This window comes from Myotis daubentonii, chromosome 5, assembly GCF_963259705.1.
Source record: "Myotis daubentonii chromosome 5, mMyoDau2.1, whole genome shotgun sequence".
Lineage (NCBI taxonomy): Eukaryota > Metazoa > Chordata > Mammalia > Chiroptera > Vespertilionidae > Myotis > Myotis daubentonii.
This window is the reverse complement of record NC_081844.1, coordinates 27231433-27244864: the sequence shown is the minus strand read 5'-3', so window position 1 is coordinate 27244864 and position 13432 is coordinate 27231433. Positions and strand designations below refer to the sequence as shown.

At 49.4% G+C, this 13432-nt stretch overlaps 1 protein-coding gene across 1 annotated transcript; it reads left to right on the top strand.

The window, feature by feature from the left end:
- The first annotated feature begins 883 nt into the window (after positions 1 to 883).
- Positions 884 to 12086, top strand: QTRT1 (queuine tRNA-ribosyltransferase catalytic subunit 1). The gene is made up of 10 exons (XM_059696795.1): positions 884 to 1542; positions 1797 to 1865; positions 1966 to 2104; positions 9478 to 9556; positions 9660 to 9775; positions 10908 to 11046; positions 11306 to 11381; positions 11501 to 11610; positions 11697 to 11784; positions 11873 to 12086. Exons 1-10 carry the CDS (start codon positions 1300 to 1302, stop codon positions 12023 to 12025), a joined length of 1212 nt encoding a protein of 403 aa, XP_059552778.1. The 5' UTR covers positions 884 to 1299; the 3' UTR covers positions 12026 to 12086.
- Positions 12087 to 13432: the final 1346 nt, after the last annotated feature.

The following is a 13432-nucleotide window of genomic DNA, read 5'->3' as shown; positions in this document are numbered from 1 at the left end:
CCATCCCGCCTCAGAGCTTGGGAGCAGGGCAGGAATCCCCCCTGCCCTCGCTGTCACCGCTGCCGGTGGCCTCTGCAGGGCGATCTGGGTCTCCACTGGCACCTGCCGTGGCCTCGTGCCATCTGCTCATCTGCTCCACCATCCTGCTGCGGTCCCGCTCCACTGCCTCCTGCTGCCAGCACCCGGATGCCCACCATGTTCTGCGCCGCCCCCTGGTGGTCAGCGCACATCATAGTGAGTGGCTGAATTCCCGGTGGAACAATTTGTATATTAGGCTTTTATTATATAGGATTATTATTAGAACACAGCCAGCGCTTAATAAATCCGTGACCCAGCCTCTTTTATCCCTGTGCAGCATGGGGGCTGGCAGTATGGGGATGTATGTGTAGGTGTACATCCAATGAATGAATGAATGAATGAATGACGTGGCCAGATTCTGCATCTCAGGCTCCCCTTCTGTAAATCCGGGATTCCTTCTTTCATTGAATAAACCAGTGATGGTGAACCTATGACATCCGTGTCAGAGGTTACATGCGAACTCATTTTTTTTTTGGTTGATTTTTTCTTTGTTAAATGGCATTTAGCCCTGACCGGTTTGGCTCAATGGATAGAGCGTTGGCCTGCGGACTGAGGGGTCCTGGGTTCGATTCCAGTCAGGGGCATGTGCCTTGGTTGCAGGCACATTCCCGGTGGGGGGTGTGCAGGAGGCAGCTGATCGATGTTTCTGACTATCTAGCCCTCTCCCTTCCTCTCTGTAAAAAATCAATAAAATATATTTTTAAAAAATGGCATTTAAATATATAAAATAAATATCAAAAATATAAATCTTTGTTTTACTATGGTTGCAAATATCAAAAAATTTCTATATGTGACACAGCACCAGAGTTCAGTTAGGGTTTTTCAAAATGCTGACACGCCAAGCTCAAAAGGTTCGCCATCACTGGAATAAACTAACGTTGATTTTATTGATTGAGAGAGAGAAACATTGATGCTCGATTGCCTCCCCCGGGGATTGAACCCGCAACCTAGGTATGTGCCCTGATCGAGACTGGAACCCGCAACCTTTTGGTGGAAGGGAGGACGCTCCAACCAACTGACCAACCCGCCAGGGCACAAGACAGCAAAGCGCTGCTGTTGGAGCGAACCTCACGCCCGGAGAGGACCGGTGGGCCGGGTGTCCGTTGCCATGGTCCCCTCGACGCTCTCCCAGGGCTTCCGCGAGCCTTACGCCTCACGTGACGCGGCCCAATATGGCGCGGCCCAGGGTGTTTCACTGCCCACGTGGTTCTGGCAGGCAAGATGGCGGCGGCACCCAACGCGACTTCCTTGGAGGCAGCTCCGCGGATCTTGCGACTGGTGGCCGAGTGCAGCCGCTCCAGGGCCCGGGCAGGCGAGCTGCGGCTGCCGCACGGGCCGGTGGCCACCCCCGTCTTCATGCCCGTGGGCACGCAGGCCACCATGAAGGGCATCACGGCGGAGCAGCTGGACGCGCTGGGCTGCCGGATCTGCCTGGGCAACACCTACCATCTGGGTCTGAGGCCGGTGGGTGGGCTGTGCCAGTGCGTGGTGTTGGCGGAGCTTGGGGAGCCCTGGGGTACCCCCTGGGTACGGGTATGCCTCCAAAGTCAACCGACAAACGCCCATGAAGCGCCCCCGGAGGCCCAGGCCTGGTGCTGTGCTTGCGGGAGCGGCGGGGACCCAATTAGACCATCCCCGCCCCTCCCCCGCCCCCCGTGAGCTCCCAGCGTGGCGCTCACCGCTTACCGGACTCTTCGCCCCTGCACCCCCCAACCCAGGGCCCGGAGCTGATCCAGAAAGCCCAAGGTCTGCACGGCTTCATGAACTGGCCCCACAATCTGCTGACGGTGAGGCGGGGTCGGGGCGGGGGGTGCGAGGACGCTCCTGGGGGGCGGATCTCGCCCCGCACCTCTCCCGACTGACTGCCCCGCGGCGGGTGTCCCCCAGGACAGCGGCGGCTTCCAGATGGTGTCCCTGGTGTCCCTGTCCGAGGTGACGGAGGAGGGCGTCCGCTTCCGTTCCCCCTACGACGGCGACGAGACCCTCCTGAGCCCGGAGAGGTCCGTGGAGATCCAGAACGCGCTGGGTGAGCGGATCGCGGGAGCGGCCCCGCCCCCGCCTTGCAGGGTAGCGGCGAGGCGCGCGGTCCCTGTGGGTTGTGTGCCTTTGGGCAGGTCACCCCCCTTCCCTGAGCTGCAGTTGGGCCAACTCCACTGCAGATAGTTCACAAGATTCATGATGGGGTGTCGGCAAATCTCTCTGCACAGCGCCTGTCATGTAGCTGCTTTTATTGCTCTTATTGCTGTTATTACTCTTAAACTGTAAACTAATTGCGCAAAGATGTGTTGAAATCATGGGGGCAACAACAGAGGGTTGGGGAGGCTTTAGGCCCCCACCATCTACGATACATCAATATCCCCCATTCCTTGGTGAGGACAATGAACATTTTCTCCATCGTGTAAAGTTCTACGGGAACACGGGTGCAAACCTTCCCATCTTCTAACCAAATGGCGCTTTCAAGTCCCTCCAGGTATACAGGTCCTTTAGCTCCTTCGCATAGTCACAGGGCTGGCGTTACCTCATCCATGGAACTTAGTCAACAGGGAGACAGGCGTTAGTGAGAATGTCATAATCAGGGGGGAAAAACTGTAGGTGGAATGTATTGTATAAAAAAAAACACACATATCTTTCCCCATAAATCCTTACCTGAGGATTTGTTTTTATTGATTTTTAGAGAGGAAGGTAGAGAGAGAGAGAAACATCTATTTGAGAGAAACATCGAGGGGTTACCCCTGTGAAGTGCCCCCATTGGGGATCAAACCCCCAACCTTTTGGTGTACAGGAGGACACTCCAACCAACTGAGCCAGGGCTCTGTTTTACTTTTTAAAATTTTGGAGTACTTTGAACATTTGGAACCATGTGTATGTATTTTTTTTCAAATGAGTTATTTAAAATTTTCTTAAAGGCACATATCTATCTATCTATAAAAGCTTAAGCTCACCTGTTGGACCGGTAGCTATGACGTGCAATGACCACCAGGGGGCAGAGGCTCTGACCAGTAGCTGTGACATGCACTGACCACCATGGGGCAGAGTCTCAACACAAGAGCTGCCGAGCAACAGCAACTTTGCAGGGTGTCCTCTTGCACTCTGGGACCCCTTGGGGGATGTAGAACTGCTGGTTCTGACCTGATCCCTGCAGGCCAGGCCAAGGGACCCCACCTGCCGGAGGGACCCCGCTCATTCCGCAGACATCCTTTGAGCCCTGGCGCTGACCGGTGGGGAGGGACCACGGGAGGTTGGTTCCAGGTTGTGTCCTGCCTGTCTCGCCCAGTCCCGCCCCACCAGCCACCTTCTAATTAATTTCCTTTCAATGTACATGAATCCGTGCACCAGGCCTCTAGTGTAATTATAAATTTGGGACTGTGACCATGGAGGCCAAGTACATGGCCTCAGTCTGTGGGCTCAAGGAGAGCTGCCCTAGGCCTAAAACCTATGGATGAGAAGAAATAAATTAGATGTCCAAAGGATGCAACCAGTGCAAAGGACCTGAGGCAGGACTAAGGTTGGCATGTTGGAAGAACTGTAAGGAGATGTGTCTGGCTGGAGCATGGAAGGGGAGAGTGGGAGGTGGGGACAGGGAGGTGACTTGAGCAGGTCCTGCAGGACCTCCTGAGTTTTTATTTGTTCTTTAAAGAAAAAAAAATTGAACAAGAAAACATTTTGGCCTTAGCTGGTTTGGCTCAGTGGATAGAGCATTGGACTGCGGACTGGAAGGTCCCAGGTTCAGTTCCAGTCAAGGGCACGTACTTGTGTTGTAGGCTCAATCCCCAGTAGGGGGCATGCAGGAGGCAACCGGTCAATGATTCTCTCTCATCATTGATGTTTCTCTCCCTTCCTCTCTGGAATCAGTGTGTGTGTGTGTGTGTGTGTGTGTGTGTGTGTGTGTGTGTATCTATATCTATCTATATCTATCTATATCTATCTATATCTATCTATATCTATATCTATATCTATATATATATATCTTGTATACATTTCTATATAAAAATGTGTACAGAAAACAGTGCTCTTCCCACACCTGTCCTCTATCCATCTCCTTTACTCCCACAGGCTACCACTGTTTCTAGTTTCTTGACTATTCTTCCCGAGTTTATGCAGATACAAGCAAGTTCAAATCTCTTCTAATTTTTTCTCATTATGAGAGCATGCTCTTTATGGTACATTCTTTCTGTACCTTGCATTAAAACTGTTTTAGCCTGGCCAGTGTAGTTCAGTGGTTGAGCATCGACCCATGAACCAGGAGGTTACGGTTAGATTCTCAGTCAGGGCATGTGCCCTGGTTTTGGGCTCAATCCCCAGGAGAGGTTGTGTTGGAGGCAGCCAGTCAATGATTCTCTCTCATCATTGATGTTTCTGTCTCTTTCCCTCTCCCTTTCTCTCTTTGAAATCCAAAAAACAAACGAAAATATACAACCCTAGCTGGTTCGGTTCAATGGATAGAGCGTCAGCCTGTGGACTGAAGGGTCCCAGGTTTGATTCTGGTCAAGGGCATGTATCTTGGTTGCAGGCTCCTCCCCAGCCCGGGCCCTGACCGGGGCTCGTGCAGGAGGCAACCAGTCTGTGGTTCTATCACATCAATGTTTCTGTCTTTCCCTCTGCCTTCCACTTTTCCTAAAAGTCAATGAGAAAATATCCTCGGGCGAGGATTAACAAAAAAACAAAAAGAAAACATTAACATTTTTTCAAAAATGTATTTTATTTTAAAATTTCATTTATTGATTTGAGAGAGAAAGAGAGACAGAAAGAAACACATCAATTTGTTGTTCCACTTATTTATGCATTCACTGGTTGATTCTTGTGTGTGTCCTAACCAGGATGGAACCTGCAACCTAGGTGTATCCGGGCAACGCTCTATCCAACTGAGCTTCTCGACTAGGGCTCTTGTATTTAAAAAGGAAATTATGCAAACTTTTAAGTATATGCCAAATCAGATACAACACCATCCACCTGTCACCCAGTTTCAACAATCATCACGTCATGGCCATTATGTTAAACATTTCATAAAATTCTGCTATAAAGCCTGAGCTTGGAGGGTTTTTTTTATTTTTGTTTTTTTTTTGTGTGGGTTTTTGATAATGAATTGAATTTACCATGTTGATAGGGCTATTCAGATTTTGTGTTTTGTCTTGGATCAAATTTGATAAGTTGGATTTTTCAAGGAATTTGGCCATTTCTTGAACTTTATTTCAACTTCCTTGGCATAAAGTTAATCATAATATTCTCTTATCCTCTTTCTTAAAAAAATATTTTTTAGTGATTTCAGAGAGGAAGGGAGAGGGAGAGAGAGATAGAAACATCAATGATGAGAGAGAATCATTGATCGGCTGCCTCCTGCACACCCCACACTGGGGATCGAGCCCGCAACCTGGGCAAGTGCCCTTGCTGGAATCGAATCCAGGACCCTTCAGTCCGCCGGCTGATGCTGTATCCACTGAGCCAAACCGGCTAGGGCAGGAAACTGGTTTTTTTGCCTTGTGGTGTTGCCCTGGTCACTTCCCTGTGGTGTTGAGTAACAGTTTTTTTCTGTCACCTACATTTTCTGTAGGTGGGTACTTGCATCTAGAGATTTGAACAATTCAAATTGTTCCTTTTAGCAAGACAATTTCACCATGTGTATTTCTGTTAGGAGGTGCCTCATGTCTTCCCTTCTCTCCCATGAACCATCTGTGCTTCTTGCTTGGGTCTATTATGTCATCAGGAGTTGCAAAATGGTGATGTTCTAATTCTGTCATTCATTCTAATTTACTATCCAGATTACTTGTGTAAAGAGAACCATCTCTAATCTATTCCTGGGAGACCAAGTAGTTCAGTTGATGTAGGAAACTTGGGATTCATTCTTTTTCCTTATTTACCAGTTTTCATCGGTTGATTACTTAGTATCCTCTAGTAGGGGCAAATCAATGTTTAGATTTTTAGAATCACCATGAACTCATGGGTTTAAATGTATTTGATGTATCTCAGTTCATTGCAATTGGATCAATCCTTATTGATTGTCAAGTTGCCCATCTTTTTTTTAAACTAAAGACATTTCTTTTTTTTAATTTTTATTGATTTTTTACAGAGAGGAAGGGAGAGAGATAGAGAGTTAGAAACATTGATGAGAGAGAAACATCGATCAGCTGCCTCCTGCACATCTCCCACTGGGGATGTGCCCGCAACCAACGTACATGCCCTTGACCGGAATCTAACCTGGGACCTTTCAGTCCGCAGGCCGACGCTCTATCCACTGAGCCAAACCGGTTTCGGCAAGTTGCCCATCTTTGGCTAGTGTAGTATACGGTGCTTTTTATTATAATAATACCTGAGACTTGAGCTTTTCTAACATATAATATAGAAGTCAAGAGTCCCTAATCTGAAATTCTTGGGGCCAAGAATTTTCACATTTTAGAAAGATAAGAAGCCCCATGTATTTTATTTACTGATTGATTTTTTTTGAGAGCTTGTTTGGAGGTTCTAGCAGGGGAGCGCAGCTACTCGTATACCCTTGACCGAAGACCGGTCCTCTCCTCGGGGGGGGGAAGGTCGTCCTCTTCGACCGAGCGCGCAGCTTCGGGAGGGACGCACATGGATCGATGAGGGAGGAGGGCGACACCCGCCTAGCCAGCCAGATCAGCCGAATCAACCCTGGCGATCAATGGGGTGACAGATGTCGCAGCCAGATCACCCTCACATCCTGATTTTTTTTGAGAGAGAGGAAGGGAGAGAGAGAAAAATAATGATTTGTTGTTCTACTCGTTGCTGCATTCATTGATGGATTCTTGTATGTGCTCTAACTGGGGATGGAACCCAAAACCTTGGCGTAAGGGGATGATACTCTAACCAATGGACTTACCAGGCCAGGGCCAGCAAGCCCCATTTATTGCACACACAGCATCTCAGTGGGGTCTGGGGCAGTACCCTGTGGAGTTACACTTCAATTTTTTTTTTAAATTAAAACAAATTACTACTATTTCTTTTCATACAAGGAATTTTATCTATTGTGCAAAGAGAGGGTTATCTGGCTCCCCAGAGGGTTCTAGGCTCCATATAAACTCTATTTCTAGCTCTAGTTCTTAGAGATTAAGGGATTCAAAGGCCTGTGATCATGGGCACTGATGAGGACTACAAAACATTTGGCTCCAGTTAAATCCCTGGTGTTTGAGGTCTGTGGGAGCTGTGGGTGCTTGCTTCTTGGTCCTGTCACAGCCGTTGAAGTAGCTGGTTTAGGAGAAAAAGGCTGCTGACTTTGCAAGGCAGGGGCAGGGATGGGGGACAATTCCCTTTCTACCCCAACACTGCCTCTCGGCCTGATCCTGCTTGTTCCCATTTGGGATCGGCAGGATTCTCTGTAGCCTTTTCTGACCTTGGTACTGAGGGGCCGGTACTTAAAACAACTTGGGGATCAAGTCTTTCTCTGTGAGCGAGAGAAAGGCAGGGCTGTTCGTTGGTGTCTCCCAGCATCCCGCCGTCGATGAGCTTCAGTGTACCCCTCATCTCATCCACATGCGCCCTTGATGCCTGTGCGTTAGCGTCACACTAGTCCTGTAAGCAAGTTCCACAATAGGTGGATGCAGGCCCGGGGCCAACGCCCAGGCGGCCATGGGAGGTGGCTGTAGTGAACACACAGCTGCCTGTTCCTTGCTTCGCCCAGCCTCCACGAGGCTGGAACGCCCATCTTAAAGTGTCCAGTTCCATGGCGTTAAGTAGCTTCACATTGTTGTGCAAACATCCACACCATCCAACTCCAGAATTCTTTTCCTTTTTTTAAAAATAATTTTATTGATTTCAGAGAGGAAGGGAGAGGGAGAGAGAGATAGAAACATCAATGATGAGAGAGAATCACTGATCAGCTGCCTCCTATACACCCCACACTGGGGATTGAGCCTGCAACCTGGGCATGTGCTCTTGACCGAAATCGAACTTGGGACCCTTCAGTCTACAGGCCGACGCTCTAGCCACTGAGCTAAACCAGTTAGGGCTACAGAATTCCTTTCATCGTGCAAAACCAAGACTCTGTCCCTGTTAAACAATAACTTCACATTCTTCTCTCTTCCTGCCTCTGGCACTACTCTGAGAATTTGACTACTCTAGAGATCGAATATAGTGAACTCATACAGTATTTGTCTTTTTGTGACTGGCTTATTTCACTTAGCATAGTATCCTCAAGGTTCATCCATGTTGTTGTACGATGTGTTGGAATTTCCTTTCCAAGGCTTTATATTATTCCATGGTATGTCTGTATCACATTTTGTTTATCTGTTCATCTGTCGATGGACACTTGGGTTGCTTTCACCTTTTAGCTTTTGTGAATAATGCTATGAATATGGCTGCCCAACCATCTCTTTAAGACCCTGCTTTTAATTCTTGTGAGCATATATCCAGAAGTGCAATTACTAGACCATAGGGTATACACTTCAATTTTATTGGATTAACACTTTAAGAATCCTCATTCTACATTGGATTTTTTTTAAAAAATATATTTTATTGATTTTTTACAGAGAGGAGGGGAGAGGGATAGAGAGTTAGAAACATGGATGAGAGAGAAACATCATCAGCTGCCTCCTGCACACCCCCTACTGGGGATGTGCCTGCAACCCAGGTACATGCCCTTGACCGGAATCGAACCAGGGACCTTTCAGTCCGCAGGCCAACGCTCTATCCACTGAGCCAAACCGGTTTCGGCATACATTGGATTTTTTAAAGGATTTTAACCATCTTGGGTTTTGCTACCAAATGAGTGTATCATAAACATAAGAAGAAGCCTTTGATTTTGAGAGTGTCTGGATTTTGAATGGTGGGGAAGGTATGTGGGAGTGGTGGGTGCTTGCCCTTTAAGGGCTGGACCATGGTTTATTAACCAGGTTCCTGCTGATGGACACGGTTCCCATCTTGCTGTTGTTGCCATACATCACTTTGCACAGTGTTTTGTTCTTTTTTAAAAAAAATATATTTTATTGATTTTTTACAGAGAGGAAGGGAGAGGGATAGAGAGTTAGAAATATCAATGAGAGAGAAACATCCATCAGCTGCCTCCTGCACACCTCCTACTGGGGATGGGCCCGCAACCCAGGTACATGCCCTTGACCGGAGTCGAACCTGGGACCTTTCAGTGCACAGGCCGACGCTCTATCCACTGAGCCAAACCGGTTAGGGCAGTGTTTTGTTCCTGAAGGGTAAATTTGCAGAATTGGGATTTTACTCTATATTCCAGGGAAGGGGTTAGCTGGGGAGGGCTGGGATTAGCTGGGGGAGGCAAGAACAGATAAGGCATGTTGGAAGCTCCCTCTATCTGCTGTATAAACAGGTTGGGGTATTAAGTGGGAGTCGCAAGACCCAAGGAGGGACTTTTGGTGTCCAGTTTTCCTCCAACAGGTTGGGGCTTTCCTAGTGACAGTATCCACCCCCCCTTCCCCCCAGGCTCAGACATCATCATGCAGCTAGATGACGTGGTCAGCAGCACTGTGACGGGGCCACGTGTGGAGGAGGCCATGTACAGGTGTGTGTGTGAGCACGGACACATTAGGGGAGGGGTTCCTGATCCTGCAGCCGTGGTCTCCCTGTCCTTCACCAGGCCACATGGCTGATTGATCCTGTTGCAGATCAATCCGCTGGCTAGACCGGTGCATTGCAGCCCATCGGAGGCAAGACAAGCAGAATCTCTTTGCTATCATCCAGGGTGGGCTGGACGCGGATCTCCGAGCCGCCTGCCTCGAAGGTAGAGCCATGCTCAGTGGGACCGGGTTTGTCACATCGCTGAGGGCCCCACACGGGCCTGGCATGCTCAGGCAGTGGTGGCTAATGGGTGAGAGGGTTCTCCAGGTGGAAGGAACGGCTTAAGCAAAAGCTCAGAAGCAGAATGGAGTAGAATGTTTGTAGAATAATAGCAATTCCAATAGCCATCAATTTTTGGGTGTTCACCTTCCACTATGCCAAGTGCTGCTCATGGGTTGACCCACTGAGGATTTTTTGTTGTTAATCCTCACCTGAGGATGTTTTTTCTATTAAGGGAGGGGAGGGGAGAAAGAGAGGGATTGATGTGAGACTGGTTGTCTCCTGCATGCCCCGGGCCAGGGCTGGGATCAAACCTGCAACCTTGGTATGTGCCCTTGACCGGGAATGGAACCTGCGACCCTTTGGTGTGGGGCCGGTGCTCTAACCACTTAGCAACACTGACTGGCCAGGGTGACCCATTGAGTTTTTCTTTTTTTTAAACATTTTTTATTTCAGAGAGCAAGGAAGAAGGAGAGAGAGATAGAACATAAGTTATGATGAGAGAATCATTGATCAGCTGCCTCCAGCACAGCCCCTACCGGCAATCAAGCCTGCAACCTGGGCATGTGCCCTGATAGGGAATCGCACTGTGACTTCCTGGTTTATGGGTCGAGGCTGGGCAACCCATTGAGTTTTCATAACCATCCTATAAGGTGGGAACTCCGGTTCCTGAGGTTGCAGAAGGGAAAACTAAGGCAGAGAGCTCTTAAGTCACTTACCCAAAGCTAGACAGTTTGGATATTACGGACCTGGGGTTTGGACCAGGCCTTGAGCTCTAGAACCTACAGCATTCATTAATTGATACACTGAGATGCTAGCAAGTCATGGAGGGATGTTGAGTGGGAGAGTGACAGGAACCAATGGGGAACCAAGGAAAACTGATAGGAAGCAGAGGCCCATGAGGAAGCTGGAGTAGTTGCCTAGGGAAAGAGCGACTGAGGCCGAACGCCGAGGCTGTGGCCAGAGATGAAGGGGAAGAAGAAATGGGGGCAGAGAGGAAGAGGGGGAGGAGGAAGAAGAGGAGGAGCAGCATTCCCTTTTGCCTGATTGCCCCTCACCTTACTCTGTACCCCTAGAGATGACCAAGAGGGACGTGCCTGGCTTTGCCATCGGGGGCCTGAGTGGGGGTGAGAGCAAGGATCAGTTCTGGAGGATGGTGGCACTGAGCACTTCAAGGCTGCCTAAGGACAAGCCCCGATACCTGATGGGGGTTGGGTAGGTCCAAAAGCAGGGAAACAGCTGTACGAGTGGGATTGCGGATTTCTGGCGGCCCTCTAACCCCTCCTCCCCCCGTGTGTTAGGGGAAAGGACACAGCCCTGCCTGGGAGGGGACTAAGGACATGGCCCTCTGCTGGGGACTGTTGTGAAGGTCCCAGTCTAGGAGGAGTCTGAGGGTCCGGAAGGGGGTCTGGTTGTATGACCAGGGCTTGAGAGATTCTCTGCTCCCCTCCGCCCACCGTGGCCCCACCCCCAGCTATGCCACTGATCTGGTGGTCTGCGTGGCTCTTGGATGCGACATGTTCGACTGCGTTTTCCCCACGAGGACAGCGGTGAGGCTTGGGCAGTGGGTAGCTGGGGTGGGCCTGTTGATGGGCCAAGGTTGGGGTGGGGCCAGAAAAGGTGAAGACCTGGTGGTTGACTTGCCTTCCCCACCCCTTTCCTCCCTCAGCGCTTTGGCTCTGCCCTGGTGCCTACGGGGAACCTGCAGCTGAAGAAGAAGCAGTTCCAGAAGGACTTCCGCCCCATAGACCCTAAGTGTGCCTGTCCCACTTGCCAGAAGTAGGGAAGGATGGGGCTGGAGGGTGGGGGAAGGAGTGGAGGGGTACAGGACCCTACACTGCTCAGCCTTGACTTCCTGTCCCCAGGCACAGCCGTGCCTTCCTGCATGCACTACTACACAGCGACAACACTGCAGCCCTGCACCACCTCACTGTTCACAACATCGCCTACCAGGTGGGCCCATGGTCTGGGTGGACAAGCCAGGGGTGGGAGTGGGGTCTCCTGGGTGCAGGTGGCTGACACTGACACTTCCACCCCATAGCTGCAGCTGATGGGCGCCCTGCGAGCCAGCATCATGGAGAAACGCTTTCCTGAGTTTGTGCGGGACTTCATGGACACCATGTATGGGGACCCCACCCTCTATCCCACCTGGGCCACTGAAGCTCTGGCCTCCGTGGGAATCTCATTGACTTGACTCAGCTTAGGGGAGGGAGGGGGGGATGGGAGATATTGAAGGGTTGGATTTTTTATTACAATTTAGAGTGTGTCTGTTCCTTCTTGGGGAGGTAGTCTGTCTTGGTCCCCTTCTTTGTCTGAGTGTCCCTGCGGTCAGTGTCCCTCATCTCACATTGATTGTAATAACTAGTAACCATAGCAGCAGCTGGGATCTGGAAACCACCTCTCAGACCAGAATGTAGGAATTACCCCAGAGGGGGAGCTGCATCCCTTTTCCTGTGGCCCAGGTCTCCTAACCCCCCGGGGGTCAGTCAGCACTCCTGTCCTCCCCCTCTTTATATGTCAGTAAACAGGCCCAGAGAGAGGAAGTAGCTAACCCAAGGTCACCACCGAGGAAGTAGTAGCCTGGCTCCAGATCTCATGCCCTTGGCCTTGACTCTTCAAACTTGGCATAATCTTGCTGTCAGTAAGCACAATGATAATGATAATAGGTGTGATCTAGCAGATGCTTACACTGCACCTGGGCCTGTTCTAAATGGTTGTAATGTGCATTTAATTCTTACTACTTTATGATGCATGAATGGCAACTTTCCCCATTTTACAGACGAAGAAACTGAGTTTCAGGGGAATGAAGTCCCTTGGTCATCCAGCAAATAAACAGGCCCAGGATCTAACCCTGATATGGCCAATTACAGAGCTGGTGTTCTTAGAAGATAAGGGATTTTATTTAAAAAAATTTATTTTGCCAAAACCGGTTTGGCTCAGTGGATACAGCGTCAGCCTGTGGACTGAGAGGTCCCGGGTTCGATTCCGGTCAAGGGCATGTACCTGGGTTGTGGGCACATCCCCGGTGGGGGGGATGTGCAGGAGGCAGCTGATCGAAGTTTCTCTCTCATCGATGTTTCTAACTCTCTCTATCTCTCTCCCTTCCTCTCTGAAAAATCAATAAAATATATTTTTTAAAAAAATTTATTTTTAAAATATATTTTATTGATTTTTTACAGAGAGGAAGGGAGAAGGATAGAGAGTTAGAAACATCAATGAGAGAGAAACATCAATCAGCTGCCTCCTGCACACCTCCTACTGGGGATGTGCCCGCAACCAAGGTACATGCCCTTGACTGGAATCGAACCCAGGACCTTTCAGTCCACAGGCTGATGCTCTATCCACTGAGCCAAACCGGTTAGGGCTAAAAAAAATATTTTTATATATATTTTATTGAGTTTTTACAGAGAGGAAGGGAGAGAGAGAGAGAGTTAGAAACATCGATGAGAGAGAAACATTGCACATCTCCTACTGGGGATGTGCCCGCAACCCAGGTACATGCCCTTGACCGGAATTGAACCTGGGACCTTTCAGTTCGCAGCCCAAAGCTCTATCCACTGAGCCAAACCGGTTTCGGCAAAGATAAGGGATTTTAAATGGA

What these genes read in the sequence shown, in the direction of transcription:
- QTRT1 (XM_059696795.1), top strand. Translation starts at nt 1,300, where the DNA reads ATGGCGGCGGCACCCAACGCGACTTCCTTGGAGGCAGCTCCGCGGATC. An exon ending in GGCCCCACAATCTGCTGACG is followed by an intron (nt 1,866 to 1,965) that starts GTGAGGCGGGGT and finishes GGTGTCCCCCAG; the next exon opens with GACAGCGGCGGCTTCCAGAT. An exon ending in GGAGATCCAGAACGCGCTGG is followed by an intron (nt 2,105 to 9,477) that starts GTGAGCGGATCG and finishes CCTTCCCCCCAG; the next exon opens with GCTCAGACATCATCATGCAG.